This window comes from Oryza sativa, chromosome 3, assembly GCF_034140825.1.
Source record: "Oryza sativa Japonica Group chromosome 3, ASM3414082v1".
Taxonomy (NCBI): domain Eukaryota; kingdom Viridiplantae; phylum Streptophyta; class Magnoliopsida; order Poales; family Poaceae; genus Oryza; species Oryza sativa.
This window is the reverse complement of record NC_089037.1, coordinates 3160716-3185836: the sequence shown is the minus strand read 5'-3', so window position 1 is coordinate 3185836 and position 25121 is coordinate 3160716. Positions and strand designations below refer to the sequence as shown.

General features: G+C 44.5%; 4 protein-coding genes across 14 annotated transcripts; 1 reads left to right on the top strand and 3 right to left on the bottom strand.

The window, feature by feature from the left end:
* Positions 1 to 191: 191 nt before the first annotated feature.
* On the bottom strand, positions 192 to 6529 carry LOC4331689 (uncharacterized). The gene is made up of 3 exons (XM_015776447.3): positions 5754 to 6529; positions 2052 to 2359; positions 192 to 826 (listed from the first exon to the last, which is right to left on the bottom strand). Exons 1-3 carry the CDS (start codon positions 6494 to 6496, stop codon positions 474 to 476), a joined length of 1404 nt encoding a protein of 467 aa, XP_015631933.1. The 5' UTR covers positions 6497 to 6529; the 3' UTR covers positions 192 to 473.
* A 1279-nt stretch (positions 6530 to 7808) lies between these two features.
* On the bottom strand, positions 7809 to 11598 carry LOC4331688 (probable serine/threonine-protein kinase PBL16). 2 transcript variants are annotated; one of them, XM_066308588.1, is made up of 7 exons: positions 11283 to 11598; positions 10597 to 10774; positions 9833 to 10149; positions 9570 to 9705; positions 9054 to 9190; positions 8633 to 8756; positions 7809 to 8375 (listed from the first exon to the last, which is right to left on the bottom strand). In XM_066308588.1, the coding sequence occupies exons 2-7, from the start codon at positions 10661 to 10663 to the stop codon at positions 8026 to 8028; spliced, it is 1131 nt and encodes a 376-aa protein (XP_066164685.1). In that variant the 5' UTR covers positions 10664 to 10774; positions 11283 to 11598; the 3' UTR covers positions 7809 to 8025. The 2 variants fall into 2 exon arrangements, with proteins under 2 accessions (XP_066164685.1, XP_015629878.1); XM_015774392.3 differs by lacking the exon at positions 10597 to 10774.
* On the top strand, positions 11520 to 25121 carry LOC4331687 (subtilisin-like protease SBT3.18). Of its 10 annotated transcripts, XM_066308584.1 has the most exons (12): positions 11520 to 11662; positions 13779 to 13873; positions 14163 to 14567; positions 14675 to 14857; positions 14970 to 15032; positions 16419 to 16510; positions 16802 to 16899; positions 17008 to 17169; positions 20563 to 21236; positions 22012 to 22079; positions 22926 to 23289; positions 23980 to 25121. In XM_066308584.1, the coding sequence occupies exons 4-12, from the start codon at positions 14846 to 14848 to the stop codon at positions 24850 to 24852; spliced, it is 2406 nt and encodes an 801-aa protein (XP_066164681.1). In that variant the 5' UTR covers positions 11520 to 11662; positions 13779 to 13873; positions 14163 to 14567; positions 14675 to 14845; the 3' UTR covers positions 24853 to 25121. The 10 variants fall into 10 exon arrangements, with proteins under 10 accessions (XP_066164681.1, XP_066164684.1, XP_066164682.1 ...); XM_066308587.1 differs by having other exon boundaries at positions 14163 to 14857; positions 14965 to 15032; XM_066308585.1 differs by having other exon boundaries at positions 14163 to 14871.
* On the bottom strand, positions 17958 to 20142 carry LOC9271906 (pentatricopeptide repeat-containing protein At3g28660). Its single transcript, XM_015774391.3, has one exon. It carries the CDS (start codon positions 19794 to 19796, stop codon positions 18324 to 18326), a length of 1473 nt encoding a protein of 490 aa, XP_015629877.1. The 5' UTR covers positions 19797 to 20142; the 3' UTR covers positions 17958 to 18323.

The window sequence follows — 25121 nt, the reverse complement described above, 5'->3', positions numbered from 1 at the left end:
AGTCCCTCCAATGAACACAATGGCACCAAAAAAGTGTATTGATTCCCCCACCCACGCCTTTACTCTGAATAATGAACTAACATCAATCAAGACCAAACAGTGTTAGGAATAGGGACAATTGCCCAATGATATCATTGAGCCAATGTCTTGATCTAGGCACTACTAACATCACAGTTCAAATTAGAGGCAACTGATCACACAACAGACATTTAGTAATCATAAAATTGGAAGAATAAATACTCTTCAGGACAACCATTCAATCAGTAAGCAATGGACGCTTTCAGAAAACACTTGCTGAGATATGTAGCTTCGAGCAATAACGATGACAATCATCCTAAGTGCAGGTACTATTTTCAAAGGTAATATTTCTAGTGCACAGCAGCATATTTTGTAAACCAGCATTTAAGAGAAGGTACAGAAGCGTCGCTTGAATTAAATAAACTGACAAGGAGATGTGCTTTTGTGAGAAGAGGCTAATCAGATGGGTCAAATTCTCTCTTGCTCTTGAGGGAAGCCCTTTTCCTTGAATCAGAGTCTAATTCATCCATATCAGATGAAATTGCTAGGTACCCATAAAGTATCCTCCTTTTCTCGCCTGTCCTGTTATCTGTTTCAACCAGTAAAGGGCTATTATCAGAACCTACAGACTGGTTGGCTCGTGCATGCAACCAACCAATACGTCCATGATCTTGCCTCTCAAGGAAATCAGCAAGGCGCTCAGCCTCCTTCAAGCCAGCTGGGCTGTTTGCAAACTTGATAAGTGTCAAACCCAAGTGCCCTTCCTTTCCATACAAGGACTTCGACTTGCCACCAGCAAAACCTAGTTCTGTAAACAAAGATAGATTGACACAGCAAATATTACTGTGATATATACGGCATTATTCCACGAACATATGCTCCGCAGAGCAAGAATTGCATAACTGGGAAGTGGGAATGCTATTTCTCAAGTGATCTTATCTCTCGATATCCAAATATGCCGCAATTCTAATTTGTAGACTCAAACAGCATTGCTAGATTAGATGTCTAGTTTAGCAAAAAAAAGGTGAAATGTAAACTGGCGCTGAAATTCTTCAATTACAAAATGGGTGGCAAAGACAAGTATTGGGCAGAGACCCTTTTTTCAGATCTATCAAGAATGCGGCATGGCCCACTCGAAGTAGTTTATCTGTATGATGGACTCGACTGAGAAGACAAGATAATTGAGTTCCTTTAGGTCAGGACATAGTTAATGTAACAGGCAAAGGTGACCCAGGCGCCCTAGTGTTGCCTAAACGTTTGGCTGGACATAGTTTTGCATGGACAGTGTAAGACCTTACGGTTTGTGCAGTATTCCGGGAATAAGTTGCCTTTAGTTTAATGCATATTTAACATTGGATGTAACTACTATTTCTAGTCAAACATAGCACCCAAAGATATGCCCACGCCCAAGGGACTATTGCTCCTGCAGAGATAAAGCTTGAAAGAATGCATCATCAAGAGTCAAGACTAATGCCCCAAGGTACTGCCTAAGCAGTATGCCCAATCAGCCAAGGCAATTCTGCGTTGCAGCAAAAATAGAATGACAGCAAACCACTACCTGCTAACTTTTTTTTTAAAAAAAAATAATACAAGGTTGTATCAGGACAGCTAATACTGGTCTAGACATTAGCAAGCCAATACACCTAGTCAATCTTATCACATGGCATATTTGCCCAAGCAACAGATAATAATGAGAAATGTTCAGCGCTCTCCGATCCATCAGTTTGGGCAAGATATAACAATGGTCCTGCTGATTCACCTGCTATCAGGCTATGGCATTCCTGGGTTAATAGTACTGTTACACTGAACAGAAATAGATGACTTCTAATTATCATTTAGTTGGAAATAAAAGCTCCGGTTAAGCGGGCCTTCGAAGAGTCAGTATATAAAGCTGCTGAGCTTCCTGCCATAAAACCCCTTAATTTTCTTCATGCATTTATCCAACTAACATGAACTATATATGCAACAAGTGCTTGCACACAAACACTACACTGTCCATGTAAGAAGTTTGAGATAGCAACGTACAAGTATACCTGAAATTTTCTTATCCATTTCTTTATTCCCCAAACCCTCAGCGCGGCCATCTTTCTTCCTCCCTGTAGCAGTGTTGTGAATGATAACAGTTGGTGGCCATATGATAAGGTCCTCCCTACTTGCTTGAACAAGGTCAGGGAGCAATGACTGGTATGCCTTAGAATTTTCAGGGACTTTTGTATAATCCCATCCCATAAGGACGCATAGTGCCTTGTGCAAACCAAGATGGTCAATGAATGAATCCACATTTGGTGGGTTGTAAGCATGCATGACAAGTCCATGCACATCAGCAAAGTCCTTAGAAGACCTGGAATTGTGCACATTGACCAGACATAATCACAAACAAATTAAGATTTGGTGAACATGAGCTGAATACTTGCAAACTTAATGCAGCCTTCATTACATATGTTATCTGACCGTGTCTACACATGCCCAAAAAAACATCTTAACTTTATTATACCAAGCCACATAATATACATATAAAAAATATGTCACATGAAAGCAGGAAGATAGGATTCTAATGCCAAAGGATCCATGGTAGCAAAAATAATGCTGACAGGTTTGTACTGTTTAAATAACCCACACCAGCTGCTGTGTCCAAAGTTCTAGGACACCCGATCTTTGTATGGCATTAAGCAGCCAAGTCACAGAAGGGATCCTATGGAGCAGTCTGAGGTTGAGGCAGCTAGTAGCAGACATAGTAATAATTATTGCTAGCCGTAATCTCAAGGTAATTTCTACTTTCTACTCCATCTCCTTCAAGATGGTTCATTTGACTATTGACTATTCAAATTGAGCACTGACATACTAAACTATGTGCTCACGTGAAACACATCAAGGAAAAAGCATCAGAAGCTGCACAACACATGCACCGTTAATGCCTAGGTGCTAAAGCACACACCTCCTAGCATAACAAACTACAGATAGCAAAATTTTAAAACTAATTATTGGAAGAAAAAGTTAACAACTGTTTTGCAATGATATTTTCCTGATGTGGCATTTTGACTGGTGTTTTTCAAGAGGATGATAATCTTGAGGAACAGATAAAGAAAATATTCTACATGGAAAGTACGGCTCAACCATGGAAATGAAAAAAAAAAGATTGTGTAAGAAATCCGACTTATAAGTCCACCGCAGCTAGGCGAAGGAAGCCTGGAAGCGTTGCTTAAGGATCAGTGAATACATGGAGAAGGTATAGAATAGATAAGCAAGACAGGCATATGGCTGAAAAAGAAGCCTGAGCGACTATGAGGGGACCACTATCTAATATTCCAATGCAACTTATATACCTTTTTCAGCACAATAATTTTTTACCTAAATTTTCTCGCATTCATTTTTTTTCTTTATTTTCCTATAGAAGGAATAAATCAGAAGTAGCCAGCCAGGTTATAAGTGGTCCCTTTACAAACATTTGTTTGACCTTTCAAATATCAAAAGTTCCCATTTTCCGCTACTTTCTTTTGAATTGCTTTATGGCATTATGCACCCTCACTATAATATTCTAGAGCGATGTTGGTGATCAGGTCCTCAGTACATAAGAATATGAAAATATTCTGTGCTTGGTCACAGATGCAACGCCCATTTTAAGTGTTGAATCCATATAGTAGACAAGTTGGACCAGAGGGTGAACCATCTAAGCTCTTGGTTCATCAGTCTGGCATTCAGACCGGCCGATTGGGCAGTTAAACCATGGACCACGGTTCGGAAACATTCATCTAAGATGCATGTTTCCTTCTACACTGCACCAAGTTGGTGGTAGGATGGCAACGTGAGGCTGCCCCAGCGTGAAGACCTAGGGTCGAATCCCCACCCGACAGCCCTTTTCAGCATTATTTTTTGCAAAACAGATTATGTTGCAGGCCTTGATGGAAGGAAGTGGGCCTTGGTTTGGCGCCCCACTCGCAATTAGAAACACTCTTTGAGCCCCACCCAGTCCAACTGATCCTAGTTTAATGCCTAGTTCACCTGAAAACCGTCAGGTTTGAGCGGTTCAAATCAGTCCGAGTACACAATTAGTCTTCTCAAGCAACCAAACCAAGCTGAGATCGACTTCTAGGTTTTTTTCTGATTAAAACGCCAGTATGATCCATCCTTTTCAACTATGGTTGAATCTTGCAATGAGATCCTTTCTACGTCATACTGATTTTTTTTGTCCATTCAAAATATTTCGTCTATTGGCCCTTCAAAATATTTTGTCTATCAGTGTATATAACATGTCTCCTCATTAGACATCAGATCTAAGAAGGCGTGCTATTTTACTAAAAATATTCTGTATTGTGCACCAAAAGTTTGTTGATTGATTATCGAGCATATTCAGTTCATTTCTAATGTCGCCATAATGTTTCGGTAAACACACGTAAAGTCAGATCATCAAAATCAGGGCCAAACTTTGGGTAGCAAAAGGCATTCTCACCAGAGTCTACAGAAAAGGCAATCCACACATGTGCAGCCATGAATAAACATTGAAACTTGCCTAAATATGAGTCTAATAAAGTATGTTACGAGCCAAACAAGCCTGAAATGTTTAGTTGGGCAGTTTGTCTACTGTTGGCATTTGAGGCAGGAGGTTGAAAGATCGAAAATCAGTGATCGCAGCGTATTTTTTCTAATTTAGGTGGCATGGGAGAGAGGACAATGGGTCAACCTGGTTTATCCATAACTGTACTCCAAAATCTAACGGTTCAACCAGGATCATCTCACCTATCACAAGCTCATTACCATAATTTACCACACCATCCATAAAAGTTCAGCTAGGGATAAACTAACTTAACACTGAGAATACTTATCCACAACCAAAACTACACGATATTAGTGGCAAATCTTTACGGTACTTGCCACTTGCTAATATGGATAACTACCCTGCAGCAAGAAGTGGAACAGGACATGAAATTTATATGATTATATCTAATATCAGAACAGTGTTCTTTGCAGTACACAGAATCAGAACTCTTAACACAGCAATGCAGCTCTCAAAAAATGTAGCTATGTATGGATACCTCACAAGGTTCACAGTAACATAAATTTCAAACAACAGTGGCATAAAATTACTAAACTGAATATAGAAAAGAAAGCATTTCGGTTCTATCTATAATTCTAATCACAAAAGTAAAATACCACTTTACTCTGATCTTCTGAGGCCAGAAAGAGCCAAAACAAACCACAAGTGTTAGCTGTGGGGGCAAGGTCCACAAACAGTCGAAAGTACAAATGAACTCTATAAGCCGCAGTAACAAATTACTAGTCCAGTAGAACACAGTAATGTCAACTCTTACCACAGAAAAAAAATCTTGACTAACGGGAAATAATTTTAGGAACCATAAGGGTATGATGCTATACTAGAACTACAGCTCGCATCAACATTCCTAGTATCACTACCGGTATCTAGAGTAGTCATCCATTGCCCAGCTATATAATTCGTGCAAAGTAAGCAGCATGGAAAAACACAGTCCTATCGGGTAGCATTTTCCACCAAAATGAAATACGGTGGTGTGGATATCTCCATTCAGACAGGCAGAACATAGTATGAACGTCAGTTTATGTCAAAAAGAAACAAACAGCAAAGCAGTAAAGCCATGCCAAGTCAAAGAGTAAGAGTAAGAGCGAGCTCAACGATGGAAAGAAACCAGCGCAAGAACCTGACTACAAACAATACAAGAAAGCTTGCCAGGAAGGAAGTGACAAGCAATGCGGGATCACCAAACCTGCCGCAGGCAAGGCAGGGGACGCGTCCACCTTCAAGGTAGCTCCGCCTCTGCGCCGCGCTCTCGTTGAGCATCTTGGCGTACTTGAGAAACGCCCTCCTGAGCGCGTGCCGGTCCACCGCGGCATGCGGTGGCAGCTGCTGCTGCTGCGGCGGTGCCGCCTCGAACCGGGGTTGCTTGGGGTGCCTGCTGTGGAAGCCCTCGTCGTGCTCGGCGAGGTGCTTCCGCTTGGCGTCGTGCTGCGCCAGCTGCAGCTGCTGCTGCTGCGGCGGCGGCGGCGGGTGATGCGGCGGCCAGACTTCATGGCCGGCCCCGCGCGGGAGGTGCGGGAGCTGGGGCAGAGGGGTGAGCTCGAAGGGGTAATCAGGCGGCAGGGCGAAGTAGGTGCGCACGCTGCCGTCGGCGAGGAGCATGGTGCGGCGGTCCAGGTTGTGGAAGCCGTACGACGGCGGGGGAGGGGTCTCCACCCGCGGCTGCTGCTGCGGCTGCGGCGGAGGACGGAAGGCGGCGGCCGACGACGCGGCGGGGTTGCGCGCGCCAGGGCCAGGAGGAGGCGGATGCCGCCTGGGGTCGCCGGCCGTAGACGGGGTCGGGGTCGGGGTGCGCGCGGAGGTGGACGCCGCCCCCGCCCCCTTCTCCCCGGCGGGCGGCGGCGGGCCCCAGCGCGACTTGCGGGGCGCCATCGCGGCGGCGGCGGCGGAGGAGGAGGAGTGCTTGGGGTGAGGAGGGTTAGGGTTCTTCATCGGATTCGCGATGGATTGGGGAATTCGGGGAATGGGGGGGATTGGGGATTTCGGTTTTGGATTTGGAGCTTCGCTGCTGCGGAGCACGAAGCTGTTTCACTGGAAAAGGCATGGAATTGGAAGGCGTCTCCACGACTTTACGCCATCCATCGTGGAAGGCGAAGGCGTATTTCTGTGGTCAACCAGCTTAGGTTTCTCTCTCCTTTTTTTTTCAACCGATATTTTTTTTAAAAAAAAAAACATGGTACTCGTGTGTACACTCACTCTCATAAACATACGCGCATAATCATCTTGTTATCGATATATATGTTGTCTATCACAATTGACTCGCTTTTTTAATAAATAATAATGTGTGAAATGCCTTTGCTTGATGCCGTTTGTCAATTGTAAAGCAAAACATTCCCTGAGCAGCATTGTCAACAACTATATAGTGTCAAACACATTATATATGGCCTGTCAAACACATTCTGAAAAATTGGCGCATCAAATGGAAAAGTGATTTTACACACCATGAAAAAAAAAGATAAATATATACTATGAAAAGTGCTTGCCCTATTCACTATCATATCTGTCGTTTTTATTTCTGGCTTTGTGTATGAAGTTCGGACTTCATTTTTTATGGAGGTTATGTCAATATAAGTTATATTGTCAAATTTTAATAAATTTTAATAACAATTTGTATTGTATCCTATCTTACTATAAAGTTATCCCCCACTAACTCCTTAAACTTAACATGCAAAGATGTCACATCATCATTCACTAACAAGATGGCACATCATCATCCACTAATTAACAAGATGATACATCATCATCCACTAACAAATCATCACATTTAAACATTATGCAAACATGCTATATTTTTATAGTTATTATAATTTAAGAGCTTTTCAAATATAAACATGTTAAATTATCATCCAACATAATTCACATAATGTTTTAATGTATATCTTATATACTTATATAGTTCATCCTCACTTAGTTAGTGCTTAAATGATTAATCTATGGTCCAAATTATCTTTCTCCTTTTTTCCTCTAATTAAGTCATATCACATCAATTGGTTTTAGCCTTTAGATGATTAATCTACAGTCCAAACTATCTCCCTACTTTTTTTCTTCCATAAAATCATACCACCTTACTTTTTACGTTTCAATCACCATTTACATACTATTTAAATTTAAATTATCATAAACCATATTAATTTACTTAATCTGATGTTATCTAGCTATCTTACACGTTATTTTTTTTGTTATCATACTAAATTCCCGCAGCAATGCGCGGGGTTTCACCTAGTTTATAAAAGGTAAAGGTACATAAGATAAGAGGACATCTCCTCGAAGGGTAAAAAACCACTTCCCATGTCAAACATTAGATACACAAACAAACCTAAAATGATACTATATTACATATACCTTCTTAGCAAAACTCAATTACCTACTATATACAGACCAAGCACTCAATTAGCTACTATGATCAAACATATGGTGATATGGCATCTTTGTTTCTCTGAAGTCTGAACAAGATGAAGCTCTCACACTTCAGTGCCACTAACCAAACTGATACTGGGATCCTCCTCCATCTGCTGAAGAGGCTCCAAGGTGGCGACAATGTCGCGCATCAACGGCCTAGCCTTGGGGTTGCGGTTGAGGCAATGGTAGGCCAGCATCGCCGTCTTCTGGACTGCCTTCACCGGGTAGTCCTCGGCGAGCCTGGGGTCTACTATGCCAAGAACCTTCTTCTTCTGTATCAGCATTGGGAATGCCCAGTCTGCCAATGTCTGCTCCCTGACTGGCCTGGACTTGTCCAATGATTTGCGCCCTGTCAAGAGCTCAAGGAGCACGACCCCGTAGCTGTATACGTCGCTCATCGCTGTCAGATGCCCTGAAGTAGCAGAAAAAACAGAACATTGGTCAGGTGAAGTAGAAGTATATTAGTCTGTTCAAGATTCAGATACTGATCTAGCAATGCCCTTTGTTTTGTTCAGTGTCAAGGGATCAGGTCATGTCTACAGTGGCAGGCCAAGTTCAGTTGGCATTGAGGCATTGAGCTATTGGCATCAACCTAAATTGGCTAGGATGTTAACTGGTGATAACTAGGCTTATTGTTCATTTAGAGATGCAAGATGAAGATGGCACTACCTGTCATGATGTACTCCGGGGCTGCATAACCGTAGGTTCCCATGATTCGTGTTGAAACATGTGATTTGTCGCCGACTGGTCCATCTTTTGCGAGCCCAAAGTCAGAGAGCTTCGCATTGTATTCCTATACACCAAATTAGTTCAGGAATCAAACAAGAAAATGGCAACCATATGGTCCATGAAAAATCAGACAACAACACTTTACTATCAACTATAGGACATTTTACTAGAGAAAAATTTCTAATTCTAATTTATGCCCCATTATCATTAAATTCAGTTGGCATGAACTTTCTTGAATAAGAACATTTAAACAGCAGAACCGAAACAAGTGTAGGTTCTCCTTGCAAGTTGCAAGAAATTTTAATGTTAGGCAAATGAGATATGACATGACGGTTAAGATAAAAAAAAAAACTCCATCTACCTCATCAAGTAATATATTTGATGTCTTGAAATCCCGATAAATGACTGGCTTCTCAGCTTCATGAAGAAAAGCAAGTCCTTTTGCTGCACCTAGTGCAATTTTCATTCTGGTGAACCATGGGAGTGGTACCATTACCCCTGTGTTAGTAAATATCAGTACTTGAACAAATAACAAATATAGTGGCTGATTTAAATGAACAGATAATGCATAATTGATCATCACATTGGTTATGCAGTATCTAGAAAGAAAAAGGATTGTGATTCATAGGTAGTAGATGATAGGCACAACCTAAGAACACGTCGACAACAGCATATTAAAGTATTTATTGCATCTGTCAAAAGAAAAATGATTTATTGCATAGTGTATCATATAAAATGGAAATCCCATTTTAATTCTCTCGTATCTGAATTCTGTTCCACACTCGCACTGTTGGACTCATGTAATCAAAAGATAAAGTGCTACATTATGAAGGTAAAATTGAAATTCAGCAAAACAAGCAACATGGTTTAGCCTTACTCGAAAACAGGTGTGATTCCACACTTCCCAGGGGCATGAACTCATAAACAAGTACTCTGTGGTCATCTTCACAACAATACCCGATCAACTTCACTAAATTTGGGTGAGAGAGCTGCCCAAGAAATATGACCTCAGCCTGCAAACAAGAAAAATAATTTTATATCTGACAACAAGAAAGCAAAGAATGGAAGAACATATCAAGATAATAACTTGATACAAATCATGCTTTTATCAATATAGTACTAATCAGAAAGGCCAATCACCAGCCACTCTCTATGCCCCTGGAAACTATTGTCTCCATCATGGACCTTCACTGCGACTCGCAGTGGCTCCTCTATTGTTAATCCTTCGCGAAGATCACTGGTGATGTATCCTTTGTAGACTCTACCAAATCCACCTCCCCCTAGTAATGAATCCTGCCTGAAATTTTTTGTTATCCTCTTGAGCTCCTCAAATGTGAATGCTATCAGAGGGTTCCGAGCCGACTCCCTTCTCAGTTCCTCCACCTCTTTCGCGTTCGACGGCAGCATGCTGTCATCCTTTTCTTTTCTCTCAGATGGGCTCTGCATTTTAGGTGATTCTGTAACAACAAAAAGATAAGCATGTCACTGGCTTGATAGTACCTAAAGCATAGATTATAAATGATTAGGAATGCTTTGTGAAGATAGGCTAAACATGAGTTTCTCAAGATAAACAAAATTTCACATGGCATAATGAGAACTTATGGTAATTGACTTGATTTTTTTTTTAAAAAAACACTAACAATAAGTATAGCCACCTAAAAGGATCAAACTAATTCTGCAGGAACGGAATAGTAATTTCATTATGCATTGAGGCAGGCATGTCCTTCGAATTATTAGGATTTCCTTTTTGCTAAAATCGGCAGCAGTTTCAATTCATTAACAAACAGTGCAAATGAACATGTAGCTCTCTATATATTTAGGATCAAACAAATAATAGAAAGTATTGCACCATAGAGCTGCAACTTCATAATCACATAGACCAAACCAAGAAAGGACAGTGGTACCTGATTTTGTTGCATTGGAAGAAACCCTGTTAAAGTATGGATTCCCTTTAAACCAGCAGTTACCCATAATACCCAATTCCGCGCTTTCAAAAAAAATAATACCCAATTCCTAAAGAACAACTCAGCTTTCTCTGTCTGACCCAGAACACCAAGAAGAGGAGGCAGCAGGCAGAGATGTCTGCAATGAGAAAATGGTTTGATGGCTGATTCTTTGACACAGAAGGAGCCTTAATACTATCAGGACTAGAAGAAGAACAGGCTCTCTTAAATAGAAGGCCCAGCCAAAAATGGGGATAAATCTAGAAGAAGAAAAGAACCACCAAGAGAAAAGATTTTGGGCTTTTTGTTCTCATATGAGAGCTTTCTCAGAAGGAACAAAACGCAGAGATGAAAACGAAGGTCTCAACCGAAACATCCCTGTCTGTATTTATCATGTGTTTAATGAGGAGAAACCGAAGGGTAAACGCAAAGGGGGCAAAAAGAACGGAATGGCTGAACAGTTCAATTCTGGTAGTCCGTTTCCTTTTATACATAAACACATCCTTTACAGCAACGGCATGGATCTTGCATTTAAGAAGGGTATGGAAGATTTCTCTTTTTCTTTGGATTTTTGGTTTTGTGGAAGGGGATAAAAAGGGGAGTAGGAAATGCAGCAATCAGACAGCAGATAAAGGCAGTACACTCACCACCACCAAGAAAGAAGAAGAGGGGTGCACTTGAGTTTGAGTGGGACAATGGAGAGTGTAGTGGTGGCCATCTCTCCTCCATGTCTCTTCCTCCTAGATTCCATTGGCTTTTGGAGTTGAGACTTGAGACCCCTTGACCTTGGTTGGGTTTGGTTGGGTTTGCTTTGCCCTCACTCCTTTCCAAACTGCTTTCTTGGTTGTGGTTGGGAGTTGCAAGGAATGCACTCATCTAGCCTCCATCTGCTGCTTGAATCTTGATCTTTCAGTGAGATGGATGGATGGAATGATGGGGTTTCTTGGTGGACTTGGATATGGTGGTGACTAGTGGTGCCCATCACCACCCACTAATCACTACTCCTACTCAGTAACTGCGGCCACAGGTAAGACTTATGACTGCACTAATCCCCATTTCTTTGCTGCTAGAAGAATAAAAATCCCTCCTTTTTCACCCCTCCTTGTGGTAGTAGCAGTAGCAGCATTCGCTTTCTTTCTTTCTTCCTTTCTTTTCCTGGTGATGATTAACCTTTGTTGATGGAGGGCCAAGTGGATGTCTGAATCACAGTGCCAGGTTTGCAATCCCCAAAAAAAGACTTTTTTCTCCAGGGGGGAGAGGAGAGGTTGCAATCGCCGCAAGAGTTTGTGTTCTAGTGGAAATTTTTCTTGGACTTGGCCGCTGTTCTGGCTGGGCATGAGGATGAGAGAGAGAGAGAGAGAGAGACCTGGACCAGTGCCAATCTTCCAAGCCCAACACCCACCAAAGCCATCACCAACTAGCACCACCATTTGATGAGTTCTGCTCCTTTCCTCCTCATCCCATTAGGTACAAAACATCTGCTCTTTGTCCAATTTGGGGGTGTCACTGTCTCCCTCCATCCTCTTCTTCATGTCCAGACAATTGTCATGCCCAGGTTAGCCTAATCTTTGCCTTAGTTTATGATCAAGAAATGTGGCTCCAGATACAGCACAATGGGGCCTGCACCCACTAGGCCACTAGAGGCAGTTACAGTTAGGCTGTTCCTACATGTGCATCATATAGTTACATCTTGAATTATCTACTAGATTAGGTTGGTGATCCTGTCACTCTATTAGATTAGTCTTTGGAGTTCTCTGACTAGGGGAGGTGTCCATGTCCCCTTGGGGCTCAGCAACACAATGTGAAATGTGAATTGCTTGTTGCATTGTATAGGAACAGTTTCTCGTTTGATCGAATGCTAAACCACGACATTAGTGAACAAATAAGCATGTCGGTGTGACCAAACAATATATACTTCTATTTGGATCGGTGTGGGCTGTCTGCTTGAGATTAATCTTAATGCGCCCGCCAAGTGTTCGACTGATTGCCTGTGAGAGTAGTGGTGCTGAGCTCTGTATGTTTGTGGGTAGTGCGCTATTAGGTTGCCCAATTTTGATCTCACCAGTGCTTAAATAAGGCTAAATTCTAGGTGATTGGATTGTGTGAGCTCCAGCTGGTGTTGCACTTCTTCTTGGCTGTCCATTTTGTGCTAGTCCTAATTATGTCGACACCGGCTGCTAGGATGTATAAATTCGGATTGTCTTTGGATTTTGTATGACTATTTGCACCTTGAGGGTGCTGACAGATTCGTCTGTGGCTGGTGTGAAAGAAGTTAATTGACTAGAGTGAGCATACTTTGGTGTGACATCTAGGGGATATTTTGTTTAGGTTCGAATGCTGCTTGCAGCAACTCACAGTTGGCATATCATCAAAATAGTATGATATCATTGTCATGCTAATTTAACAGATTAACATCTCAAAATCTATTACTCATGAGAGTAGCCTTCACCTACAAAATATCAAAGAAAAGGGACATGATAGTAAAGAGCTGATTCTAGGGAAAGTTAAGATTTCACTTTTCTCTCAGCCATCGAGTTGGAGTAGTTAACCATCTATATGTCATGGAAGAATACACTCTTCGGAAATTCAACACCTTAAAATAAAATAGAAAAAACAAAACCTGAGTTCTTCTTTGAAGCAATAAAATCAATAACTCCTATTAGCACAAGTCTGTAAGGCTTTGTGTAAAGTTTTGTTACGTCAAAGAAACGGGGTCCACTTGGGCTTCCATAGTTGTCTGGTCCTAGAAAGCCCTAAAGGCAAATAAAGTAGTGCTTGTTAATCTTGTCATTTGGCAATTAAAACCCTAATTTTTAACTCTTAGTTTCTAGTCTTTATTATCAGCGTACTGTGTGCTTTTTGTAAGTCCTAATTGCAACCTATCAGCTACAATAGGCTGATGCATGCTCTTATTCATTTTACTTTCTATTTTTTTATTATAAATCTTCTGTATTTGTTGATGATTGTTCTTATTCTGTTATTACAATAGTTCATTATGTAGTTGCAGTTTCAGTGTTTCAGCAAATTAATGGTTTTTACCTTGCCATGAACTCCCAATATAGTCAAACAGTTCTTTTTACTTACTTTAAAAGGTATAGTTCAGATTAGACTTAAGTATTTGATTCAAGACTTTTTGAAGCCAGTGGTGGTGGACTAAACTTAGGTACAAGTGGCCAAGTGACAAAACAAGCACAGTTAATACATTTCTGACAAGCCAGTGGTGGTGGACTAAACTTAGGTACAAGTATGCCTGAACTGTCCAATTGATGGAAGTCTATTTTTCTGAATCGTAGCATTGACTTTTAGAAACTTGTGGAAATTATAAAAAAAAATAAATGACATTCTCATGTTCATTTGCAATTTTGTAGCTTATATAGGATAGGATTCTGGCTTCACTACATGATACAGAGCTTGATCTTACTAGACGCGGCATAACTTGAATTTCATGCATAACCATAATCTGCATTCTCTCAGTTTGTTCCTATAGATGATTATCATTTTGAGTGCTATTGACTTTTTAAGGTCAGATTTTTCAGGAATACTGGGACACTTTGCCCTCTCTTCGAAAAATCTTGTCAATGCGACTTCTCTAGATATCACAGCTGACAGTGATGAGTTTGATGCTTTGCAAGGCAGGTTGGGAGGACAGTTCAATAAATACTCCACAGTTTCCATCCCATGTCTGATGAAGGTTCAGGAGTTCATGTGTTGGAAAGCCTACCTGCAAGGCTGCAACTGGCCATAAGAATCCTCCTGCAAAAAATGTATACTCATTTTTCATGAACTGCGTAGAATGGACAGTTGCCATCATCAATCCATCCTTGCCAGTTGCCACCCAGATGCCAGAAAATGATTTGGCATCTGAAGTTTCATAACTATACAAAATATGCAGAACTTAAAATTGATAGTACACCATGCAGTAAGCTTCTACGGTGAGTCTAAAAACATGTACTCCTGTATCAAAACCATTGTTCTGACAATACCGACCAGCCTCCCAAATCTCAATTGGATGGAACATCATCAATTGACATGAATGCAGGCAGCCACTGAACATGAATGCAGATCCAACCCATATGGAACCCATTGTTTGCTCTGTTGTATCCAATGATGCAAATTTACATATTATAATGCACAGAAAAGGCAAGATTGATGGTCGGTGAAGCATGGTTTTTCTGTGAAGTGAAGAAATGTGATTGATTGAATTCATGTCATGGGGTGTTCGGTAAGCTTCATACTGTATGTATGTCGGATACTTCAGGTTCTTCTTTATATACCTGTAATGATTCTCCATATTTCCTTCTGTAAACTATTATCTTTGCATTACTGAAGTGCAGGGCACATATCTACTGGATGTGATTCAAGATATCCTGCTAAAATCGTACCACACGATCAATCAGGTTTCTGTTTGCCTCCATGTTCTTGAGTGTCTATAATAGCATGTAAAAAGGATATTTCCATCTTATTAAGGCCCCCTAAACAGTTTATTCATCATCAGTTAAAAAGTTGCAATGAGGTTGGCTCTATAAGCATGCTCTTTAATTCTGTGCAATGCTAGATGATATGCCTACCACTTAATTACTACGCATGCTAGATCTACACAACCAGCCACTTACAAGTTACAACCATCTGAAATATATTAGTTGATTGAGTGCAAGTGGTTGAATGCCTGTAAAGTAGGGCGTGAAGGATTATACCATACCAAAATAAGCATGGTCCATACAGATTAGGAACTATTTTTTTCCCTCAAAGTATGATTGTTCTGTATTTTTTTTAGATTTGCACTGCCATGAGTGTTCACGGATTAAGTAATGGTTAGTGAGAATGTAATTATTGGCATTAGAAACTGTACATAAAAGTTGATAGTGCATGGCTACTATGTTGATATTTTGTTACCTTTTTACTTATGCTATAAATGGTTGACAAATACTAGAAAAGAGTTCAGGGGAACAATTACTAGATATTTTAGGTTCTATTCAAGTATTATGCATTTCTCGCTGTAGTTTGCTGAAACCTCGATGCTGATGGTAGGCATAAGTTTATCTTGTCATTAAAGTATATCTTCAAGGTCTAATGATTTGAGCACAATGTGTTGAAGACACCTTGTGTATTTAATTGAACTCTAAACCTTAGAGTTTAGCCTTTTAGCAGCTATTTAAACTGAAAACCATGAGGTTAGCCTTTACAGGATCTCAAAAGCTGGTAGATGGGTGTCTTTTTGCCAGTTATGTCTAACAGAGCACTAGATAAGATGATTAAAACACGAGTTCAAGAAGGTTAGGCCTCTACTAACAAACCAAACCCCTTAGGTTTGTTATCTTCTACTGCATTGTACAGTAGCTGGACTCTCTGTACTTAAACTCTATAGATTTAATCATCGCATCAGGCATCTATAGACTAGATCACTAGATGGACAAGGCTGAGGCATGATGCAGCCCATGGAGGATTGTCAGAGCCATTTGTTAGCTTTGGAAAGCTTGTCTTGCAAGCACCCTACAGCATGGCACAAGCACGTCCCCCACAGAATCATATGTTCTGTCCTCTGTCTACCTCTGTCTATATATATATCTCTTCTCCCGTTGCAGTAACTTCATCGTGTAAAGGCAATGGCTGTTTTTCTGCTTCTTCTCATTGTTTCCTTTCTCTCATATCATCCCATTCAATCCACTCAAGAATCACATTCGCATGTAGATTTTTCTTGCAGATGTTACTACTGTTTTTTCATCTTTTTGTGAAATCATGTGTTTCATGTTATAGTTATACCTGTGCTTTCTATTGTCTTTCAGGTTCATATTGTGTACTTGGGCCACAACGATGGCCTCAATGCTTCCCTTACTGCAAGTCTTCATCTCCAACTTCTATCAGGAGTCTTTACAAGGTAATTGATTGTCCTTTTTTCTACTCAAATTAAAGACAAATAACAAAAGACACACCAGGTATACTTGAAGTTGAATGTGCCAAAATAGTCATATGGAGTGCAAAAACTTCATCATCTCACATGAGCTATTGTTGCGCAACACTGTATCTAGATTAAAAAAAGGCTAAAGTTGAATTATTAATTTAGAAAATTCAAACCCCTTAGCTTAGAGAATCTAGATATATTTGTTCTTATTTGGCGAGAAAATGTGGCTGAAGAGTGAAGCGTCACTTGTGAGCTCAACTTTTGTAGGTCGGATGAAGCAAGAGATGCTATTCTGTATAGCTACAGCTATGGATTCTCTGGTTTTGCTGCAATGCTCAATTCAACGCAAGCTGCCAAATTATCTGGTATGCATTTACCTTTATCCCGTTGACTTTGTTCTCAGAATATACCTGTATCTACCTAGTTAATTTCCATGAACTTACCAAAAACTCCAATGATCATTATATGAGCAGAAGCAGAAGAGGTCATATCAATATTCAGGAGTAGGATGCTCGAGATCCATACAACAAGAAGCTGGGACTTCATGGGCCTCAGCCTGCATATTCAGAATGAACAATCAGCCGGAATGCAATTGAAATACGGAGACGATATAATTGTCGGTATTCTTGATACAGGTAAATTTCCTGACAGTTTCATATACCTGTAATTCCAGTTTCACTCTCATATATTTGTTGCTCTATATTCCCAAACATGAAGTGCATGGTGTTCTAGCCGGAAAAACATGTGGTCCAACCACATCGCGAGAAGTTCGAGCTGATCAGCTGAATGGTGATCGATCCCTCTGACCTTTGTGTTCAGACAAATGAAATGAGCAAACTTGAGATGAAAGATAAAATCATGTCTTGCATCTTGGCATGCGATGCGAAGATCTGAAGCTAGCATTTCTTTTACTACTCATTCATGTACTCCTACTGTGAAAATGCGCAGGAGGGCTCGAAGCTAAACAAACGGTCATTCCAGCCGCGCGCCGGGCGTACATCCCCAAGCAAACCTTCGCCTTCTGCCAATCCCTCCTCTCCTCGCGCCTCCTCCTCCCGTCCGCCGCCTCCCCCACGGCGCCGGCACCGGCCCTGCCCGTGCAGGCGCTACTCACCACCGCTGGCCTCCTGCCGCACCACCCCGACCTCTCCCTGGTCGCGCTCAACTCGCTCCTCCGCGTCCTCTCCCGGCGCGCCTCCTCCCCGGCCCACCCGCTCCTCGCGCTCCGCCTCCTCCTGCTCATGCTCTCCCCCGCCTCTCCCCTCCCGCCGCCCGACCACCTCTCCTTCCCCTTCGCACTCTCCGCAGCCATCTCCCCGTCCCACGGGAACCAGGCGCACCCACAGCGCATGGAGCAGGTGTCCCCGCATACACCTGCTTCGCACCGGACCGGAATATAGTTGGCAAAGCAGGAGCGAAGATCGGAAAAAGAATCGTATCATTCATTTCTTTTAGAATTTGTAAGACTTACGGTGCAAAACTGAAGCTAAGGCATGCAAACAAAAAAGTGTGAGTTCTTGCAACAAAAATTCTTGTTCCCTCTCTAAATTCTGATGTTAGGGAACTATTCATACATTACAGCATCAGCGAGCCTACTTATTATCTTCCTTCTTCTCTAATGGCCTGAGATCAATGTGTAATGTGTTGATAAACCTCAGCTCCCACTAGATTCTTTTCCTCCATAAATACCAGCTGCTATCTCAGGCTCTCAGCTCTTTGTGCAGTTGTGTTTGATAAAACCTCTAGGGAAAAATCAGTTCGGCTACCTACTTCTCTCCGATTCTCCCTGTCACGAGAGCGCGGCCATGGCCTCCTCCTCGTCCGGCTCCTCTCCCATTTGGTCGGCAAGCAGCCCGAGCACCTCCCATATCTCCACGCGCTGCGGGTGCGCCTGGTCGTCGGCGACGAACGACCTCACCACGCCGTCGACCTCCACCGCGCTGTACGCGGGGACCTTCCTGATGCCGCGGCTGCCGATCAGCTTCCTGACCCTCCGCGCGTCGTCCTTCCGGTTGGAGTCGAGGTAGATGTTGGAGAGCTGCACATACACACCCTCGTCGGCGCCGAGCTTGCCGAGCTCGGCGGCGGCCACCTCCGCCAGCTCCACGTTGGCGTATGTCCGGCAGCCGGTCAAGACGGAGCCCCAGACGGAGGCGAGCGGGGCCATTGGCATTGTCTCGATCAGTGCCACCGCGTCCTCCAGCCGACCGACACGGCAGAGCATGTCCACTGTGCAGGCGTAGTGCTCGTGCCCCGGCGCGACGCCATACCGGCGGCGCATCTCCTTGAGCAGCCTGAGCCCGTCCTCCACCTTGCCGGCGTGCGCACACGCGGAGAGCGCTCCAAGCACCGCCACGCCATCCGGTCGCACGCCGTCCTCCCTCGCCATCCTGTCCAGGCACGACACGGCCTCCTCCGCCATGCCGTGCACCGCAAACGCGCCGACCATGGTGCCCCAGACGTAGTCGTTCCGCTCCGGCATGCCGTCGAACACCCGCACCGCCTGCTCCAGGCAGCCGCACTTGGCGTACATGCTCACCAGCGCCGACCCGACGAACGCGTCCCCGAGCAGCCACGGCGCGCTCGCCTCCACGTACCGGTGCACCCACTCCCCGCACTCCAGCGCGCCAGCCTGCGCGCATGCCGCGATGGCCGTCGTGAGCACAACGGCGTCCGGCGCCACCCCATCCACAAACATCGCCCTGAACACCCCCAGCCCCTCGCCCGCCATCCCCGTGCGCGTGTACGCGCCGATCACCAGGTCGTAATGTATAGCCTCCCGCCTGGGCAATTCGTCGAACACCCTTCGCGCGTCATCCGGCCGGGCCGCGTGCAGCTGCAGCTGCAGCAGCGCGGTGGTGACGTAGTGGTCGGAGGGGAAGTGGCCATTCTTCACGAGGAGCGCGTGGAGCTGGGCCCCGGGGGACGGGGAGACGGTGGCGGCGGCGGAGAGCGCGAAGGGAAAGGAGAGGTGGTCGGGCGGCGGGAGGGGAGAGGCGGGGGAGAGCATGAGCAGGAGGAGGCGGAGCGCGAGGAGCGGGTGGGCCGGGGAGGAGGCGCGCCGGGAGAGGACGCGGAGGAGCGAGTTGAGCGCGACCAGGGAGAGGTCGGGGTGGCGCGGCAGGAGGCCGGCGGTGGTGAGTAGCGCCTGCACGGGTAGGGCCGGCGCCGTGGGGGCGGCGGCGGCGGACGGGAGGAGGAGACGCGAGGAGAGGAGGGAGTGGCAGAAAGCGAAGGTTTGCTTGGGGATGTACGGACGCATGCTCGCACGGCGCGCGCCGACCGGCGACGGCGTGAGGCGGAGGATGCCGGGGAGGACGGCGACGGGCGGCGACGGGAGAAAGGGAGAGATAGTGGCGGCAGTGGACGCCGGCGACGGGAGAGGCGGCCCTCCTCGTCGTCCTCGCGGCGGCGGTGGCGAGAGGGAGAGGCGAGCGGCGGCGGCGAGAGGGAGAGAGAGAGGCAGCGGTGGACGAGCGGCGACGAGAGAGAGGCAGGGAGGCGGCCCTCCTCGTCGTTCTCGCGGCCGCCGGCGACGGGATAGGCGAGTGCGGCGGCGAAAATAAAAGGAGGGAGAGGCGAGTGCGAAGAAAAAGAGAAGAGGGGGCGGGAAAGAGAAACTAGGGTAGGTAAGTAAAAGTAAACATGGGACTTTGTCGGCTGAGATACAATAGCAGACTATTAGTCGGCTGTAAATATATTTTAGTGAGATAAAAGATGAGAGAGCAGAGCAGCGGGCTACAGATCTGTAGCCAGCTGCAGCACGGACTCTAAGACACAATGTACAATGTGTGTATGACATGTGGGACCATATATTAATAATATAGTAAGCAACTATTGTATGAATTGACTATAGATAAATTGGAGCTAATAGTGGGCTATACTATTAAACTTGCTCTTAAGTTGTTTCAGATTTTGAGAAGCTCATCTAGGGTATGATCCATTGAGACATGAGTGTCCTCTAGGATTGGCTTTGATTGAACATGCCCTTACACGATGAATCTGTTCTTTTTCATGTGTTTTTTCAGGTGTGTGGCCTGAATCCCAGAGCTTCAGGGATGATGGCCACCTAGGCGACATCCCGTCGTCATGGCGCGGCACGTGTGTGGAGGGCGAGAAGTTCGACCCGGCCACGGCGTGCAACCGGAAGCTCATCGGCGCGCGCTACTACCTCGCCGGCTTCGAGAGCGAGGTCGGTCCGCTCAACACCAGCGGCGGCGCCGAGTACCGGTCGCCGCGGGACCGCGTCGGGCACGGCACGCACACGGCGTCGACGGCGGTGGGCGCCGTGTCGCCCGACGCCAGCTACGTCGGCGGCCTGGGCCGCGGCGTGGCGCGCGGGGGCGCGCCGTGGTCGCGGCTCGCCGTGTACAAGGTGTGCTGGTTCAAGGACCTGACGGGCCGGTGCAGCGACGCCGACATCCTGGCGGCGTTCGACGACGCGCTGCGCGACGGCGTCCACGTGATCTCGGCGTCCCTCGGCTCGACGCCGCCGCTCATGCCGCTGTTCATGACGAGCACCGAGATCGGGGCGTTCCACGCGATGCAGCTCGGCGTGCCGGCGGTGTTCTCGGCCGGGAACGACGGGCCCGACGCCGCCATGGTGCAGAACGTGTCGCCGTGGGTGATCACCGTCGCCGCCAGCACCATCGACAGGAGGTTCCCGACGGTGATCACGCTCGGCAACAATGTCTCCCTCGTGGTAATTAACCTCGCTCTCGCTGCTTCTCTAATATGGCGTCTACTGTTTGTAGTGGACGCACGATATGACATCACGGCTCTTAATGGTGCACGTCTACGGTAGTTCACTGTCATGTGTTTTATGGTGGTATGGAAATATTTATCTTCGAGTGCAGCAGCCATGATGTTATCAGTCTTATCCCTCTATTTTTTTTTTGATAATCTTATCTCTCTATTATATTTAAGCTACTCCCTCAGTTTCATATTTTTTTCGTAGTCAATTTTTTTATATTTGATTTAGTTTATAAGAAAATAGCAACATCTATAATATTAAATTTGTACCATCGATTGTAGCATTAAATATATTTTGATAGTGTGTCCGTTTTGTGTTGAAAATATTGTTATATTTTTTATAAAATTAGTTAAACCTAGATAAGTTTGACTAAGAAAAATTTATAGTGATTTATATTATAAACAGAGGGAGTATTAAGATAGCTCGGAAAAAACACCACGTTTACTTTGGGGTTATAAATTTCCTCATAAATTAAATCAGAGAAAAAGATAAATGTATTGAGAAATCGTGGTGGGTCTAGATTATAACAGTCGAGATGTTTGGTACAGTTGTATACAAAATATAATTATGTGTGTGTATAAACATAAGCTAGCAAGCTACTAGTTATCTGTAATCTGCACAGAATTGTATCTTACATTATGTGTTTTAGTACTTTTATATATAACGTGGTTTGCTTTGTGTGAAATCAAGTAATAATGTATGAAATGACTGGTTTTTTGCATAGGGAGAGAGCTTCAATGTGAATGACATGAAGATGAGATTAGTAGAAAGCGGCAGTGTCTTCTCCGATGGGTAATCTCTCTCTCACACACGTGCAGTTTAATTGGATTAAGTAATGATTATTGTAATTGGCAGAACAGTGAGAGATAATATGGCTTTTCTAGGCTTGAGACTGAGATTTTATACCCAGGTCATGATCAATATGAATAAGCCTGAATTATCTTGAAAACGTTGTTAGATAGTAAAATAATAATAAAAATTATTGGAAAACTATATTAGTGATGACTACTCCTTTATATGGTTCGCAAAATATGCATGGAATTTTAGAACTCTGTTAGAGGAACTTGTGAGACATGAGAACTATGATCCGCAAGGTTAATAACTGGTTAGTGGTTTTGTAGCTGCCATGTTGTTCTTAATTGTGATCACCACTAACTGAACTTTACTATATTTGAGTAGAATCTAACCATTTGCAAGAAAACTGCTCTATTCGAACAGAAATACATAAATATTCTGAAACAAAATGTGCAAGTTTAACACCCATTACGAACACTTATCAATAGTAATAACAAAAAAAAACACAAATCAAATACTTCCTCCGTTTCAAGTTATAAGACGTTTTGACTTTGGTCAAAGCTAAAATGCTTTAAGATTGACTAAGTTTGTAAAAAAATAGTAATATTTTTAACCCAAGACAAATTTATTATGAAAATATATTCAATTATTGATTTGATGAAACTAATTTAGTATTATAAAAATTATCATATTTGTCTAAAAACTTAGTCAAACTTAAAATAATTTGACTTTGACTAAAGTCAAAACGTCTTATAAGTACTAAGTAAAGCTAGCAAATACATAGGTGTAGTTTCTGCAAATCTGCATCCTTGAATCACACGGTTCCAATTGCTGTATGCCAAGGTCTTGCTCATTCGACCAGCTAACCAACGGGAGCCGGGCGGCGGCGTCCGGCAGGATCGTTCTGTGCTTCTCCACCACGACGGCGTCCAGCGGCGTCGCGGCGCTGGCGGTGTACGCCGCCGGCGGCGCCGGCCTGATCTTCGCCGAGACCATCTCCCGCAGGTCGACGCAGGACAACTTCCTCCCCACCGTCCACGTCGACCTCCGCCAGGGCACCCGGATCCTCGACTACATCCGCGGCAGCAGCCGCCCGCCGACCGCGCGCTTCTCCCCGAGCACGACGCTCGTCGGCAAGTCGCCGGCGCCGGCCGTCGCCTACTTCTCCTCCAGGGGCCCCAGCTCCATCTCCCCTCACATCCTTAAGGTACGCCACCACATTTTTCATTCTCGAGAGCGTGGATTAAATGGTGAAAATGGCATGATTTTATTGCGGGGATTATTTATACATTTGTCGATAAATTTCCTGCTCCCTTGTTATAAGTCATTTTGACTATCAAAGTTAAACTGTTTTAAATTTAACTAAGTTTAAAGACAAATATATTAATATTTATAATATTAAATTAGTTTCATTAAATCAATAATTAAATTTATTTTCATAATAAAATTTTTTATGGGTTGAAAATGTTACTAATTTTTTCTATAAATTTAGATAAACTTGAAGCAATTTTTTTTAGGGAAAAACTTGAAGCAATTTAACTTTGACTAAAGTCAAAACGACTTATAACCTAAAACGGAGAGAGTACAAATTACAGTGTAACTCTATTATACTTACATGTAACTATAATACAAATTATATATAACTTTTAAAAACATTAATACGGAAACATGCTATTTTCGTGAAGCAGACGTTTCATGACAAATGTCCTCATCCATACGCACACTATGATTTTATTTTTCAAAACTATGTAAAAATTACATATAAATTATATTGTAATTACATATAAGTTACAATATAACTAAACTATATTTGCATTTGATAAATATTTAGGAGAAAATCGGATATATTGCAAAACCATTTATTCGTGTGTTTTGGTTTGTGATTCGTCGGGTGCAGCCTGATGTCACCGCTCCCGGCGTGAACATCCTGGCGGCGTGGCCACCCATGTCGTCGCCGACGGTGATCCCGCTGGACAAGCGCTCCGTGACGTGGAACTTCGACTCGGGCACGTCCATGTCGTGCCCGCACGTCTCCGGCATCGTCGCCGTCGTCAGGGCCGTGCACCCGACGTGGTCGCCGGCAGCCATCAAGTCGGCGCTGATGACCACGGCATACATGTACGACGACACGTCCGACGTGATGCTGGCCGGCGGGACGCTGAAGGCGGCGGACGCGTTCGACGTCGGCGCCGGCCACGTCGACCCGCTGCGCGCGCTGGACCCGGGCCTCGTCTACGACGCCGGCGTGCGCGACCACGTCCTCTTCCTCTGCGGCCTCGGCTACACCAGGTACCAGATACGCCAGATGGTGCTCCCCTCGCCGTCGCTCGACACGAGCTGCGGCGGCGAGGGCGGCGGCGCGGCGCCGCCGGAGTACGACCTCAACTACCCGGCCATCGTGCTCCCGCGGCTCAACGCGACGGTGACCGTGAAGCGGACGGTGACGAACATGGGGCCCCGGAGGGACGCCGTGTACCGCGCCGCCGTCGTCAGCCCGCACGGCGCGCGCGCCGCCGTGTGGCCGCCGGCGCTGTCCTTCTCCCCGTACCGCGACACGGCCTCCTACTACGTGACCGTCGCGCCGGCGAAGCTGTCGCGCGGCCGGTACGACTTCGGCGAGATCGTCTGGTCCGACGGCTACCACCGCGTCCGCACGCCGCTCGTCGTCAGGGTCACCACCATGCCCGACACCGACACCGGCGTCGACGTCGACGTCGCCGCCGCGCGCGCCATGGACACGGCTACTGCCACCCAGCTGCAGGATTCCTAGCTCAGCTTGTTCAGAAACCTGGTTTCATCTGGTCATCAAATCATCAGACTACAAAAATTGAGATCTTTTTGGGTGTGGATTTCTCGAGCTTGGAGTTAAAATTTCTTCGGACAAGTAGCCACTAGGTGTCAGTGTGTCACTGGTCAAGTACTACTAAATGAGCAAATTTCTGGATGCTACTATTACTGTCATTTCTATGGCGGCTAATGATGCAAGAATTATTTATATGTATGATGATGTGAGTAATTAAAAATTTGATGATTCACCTA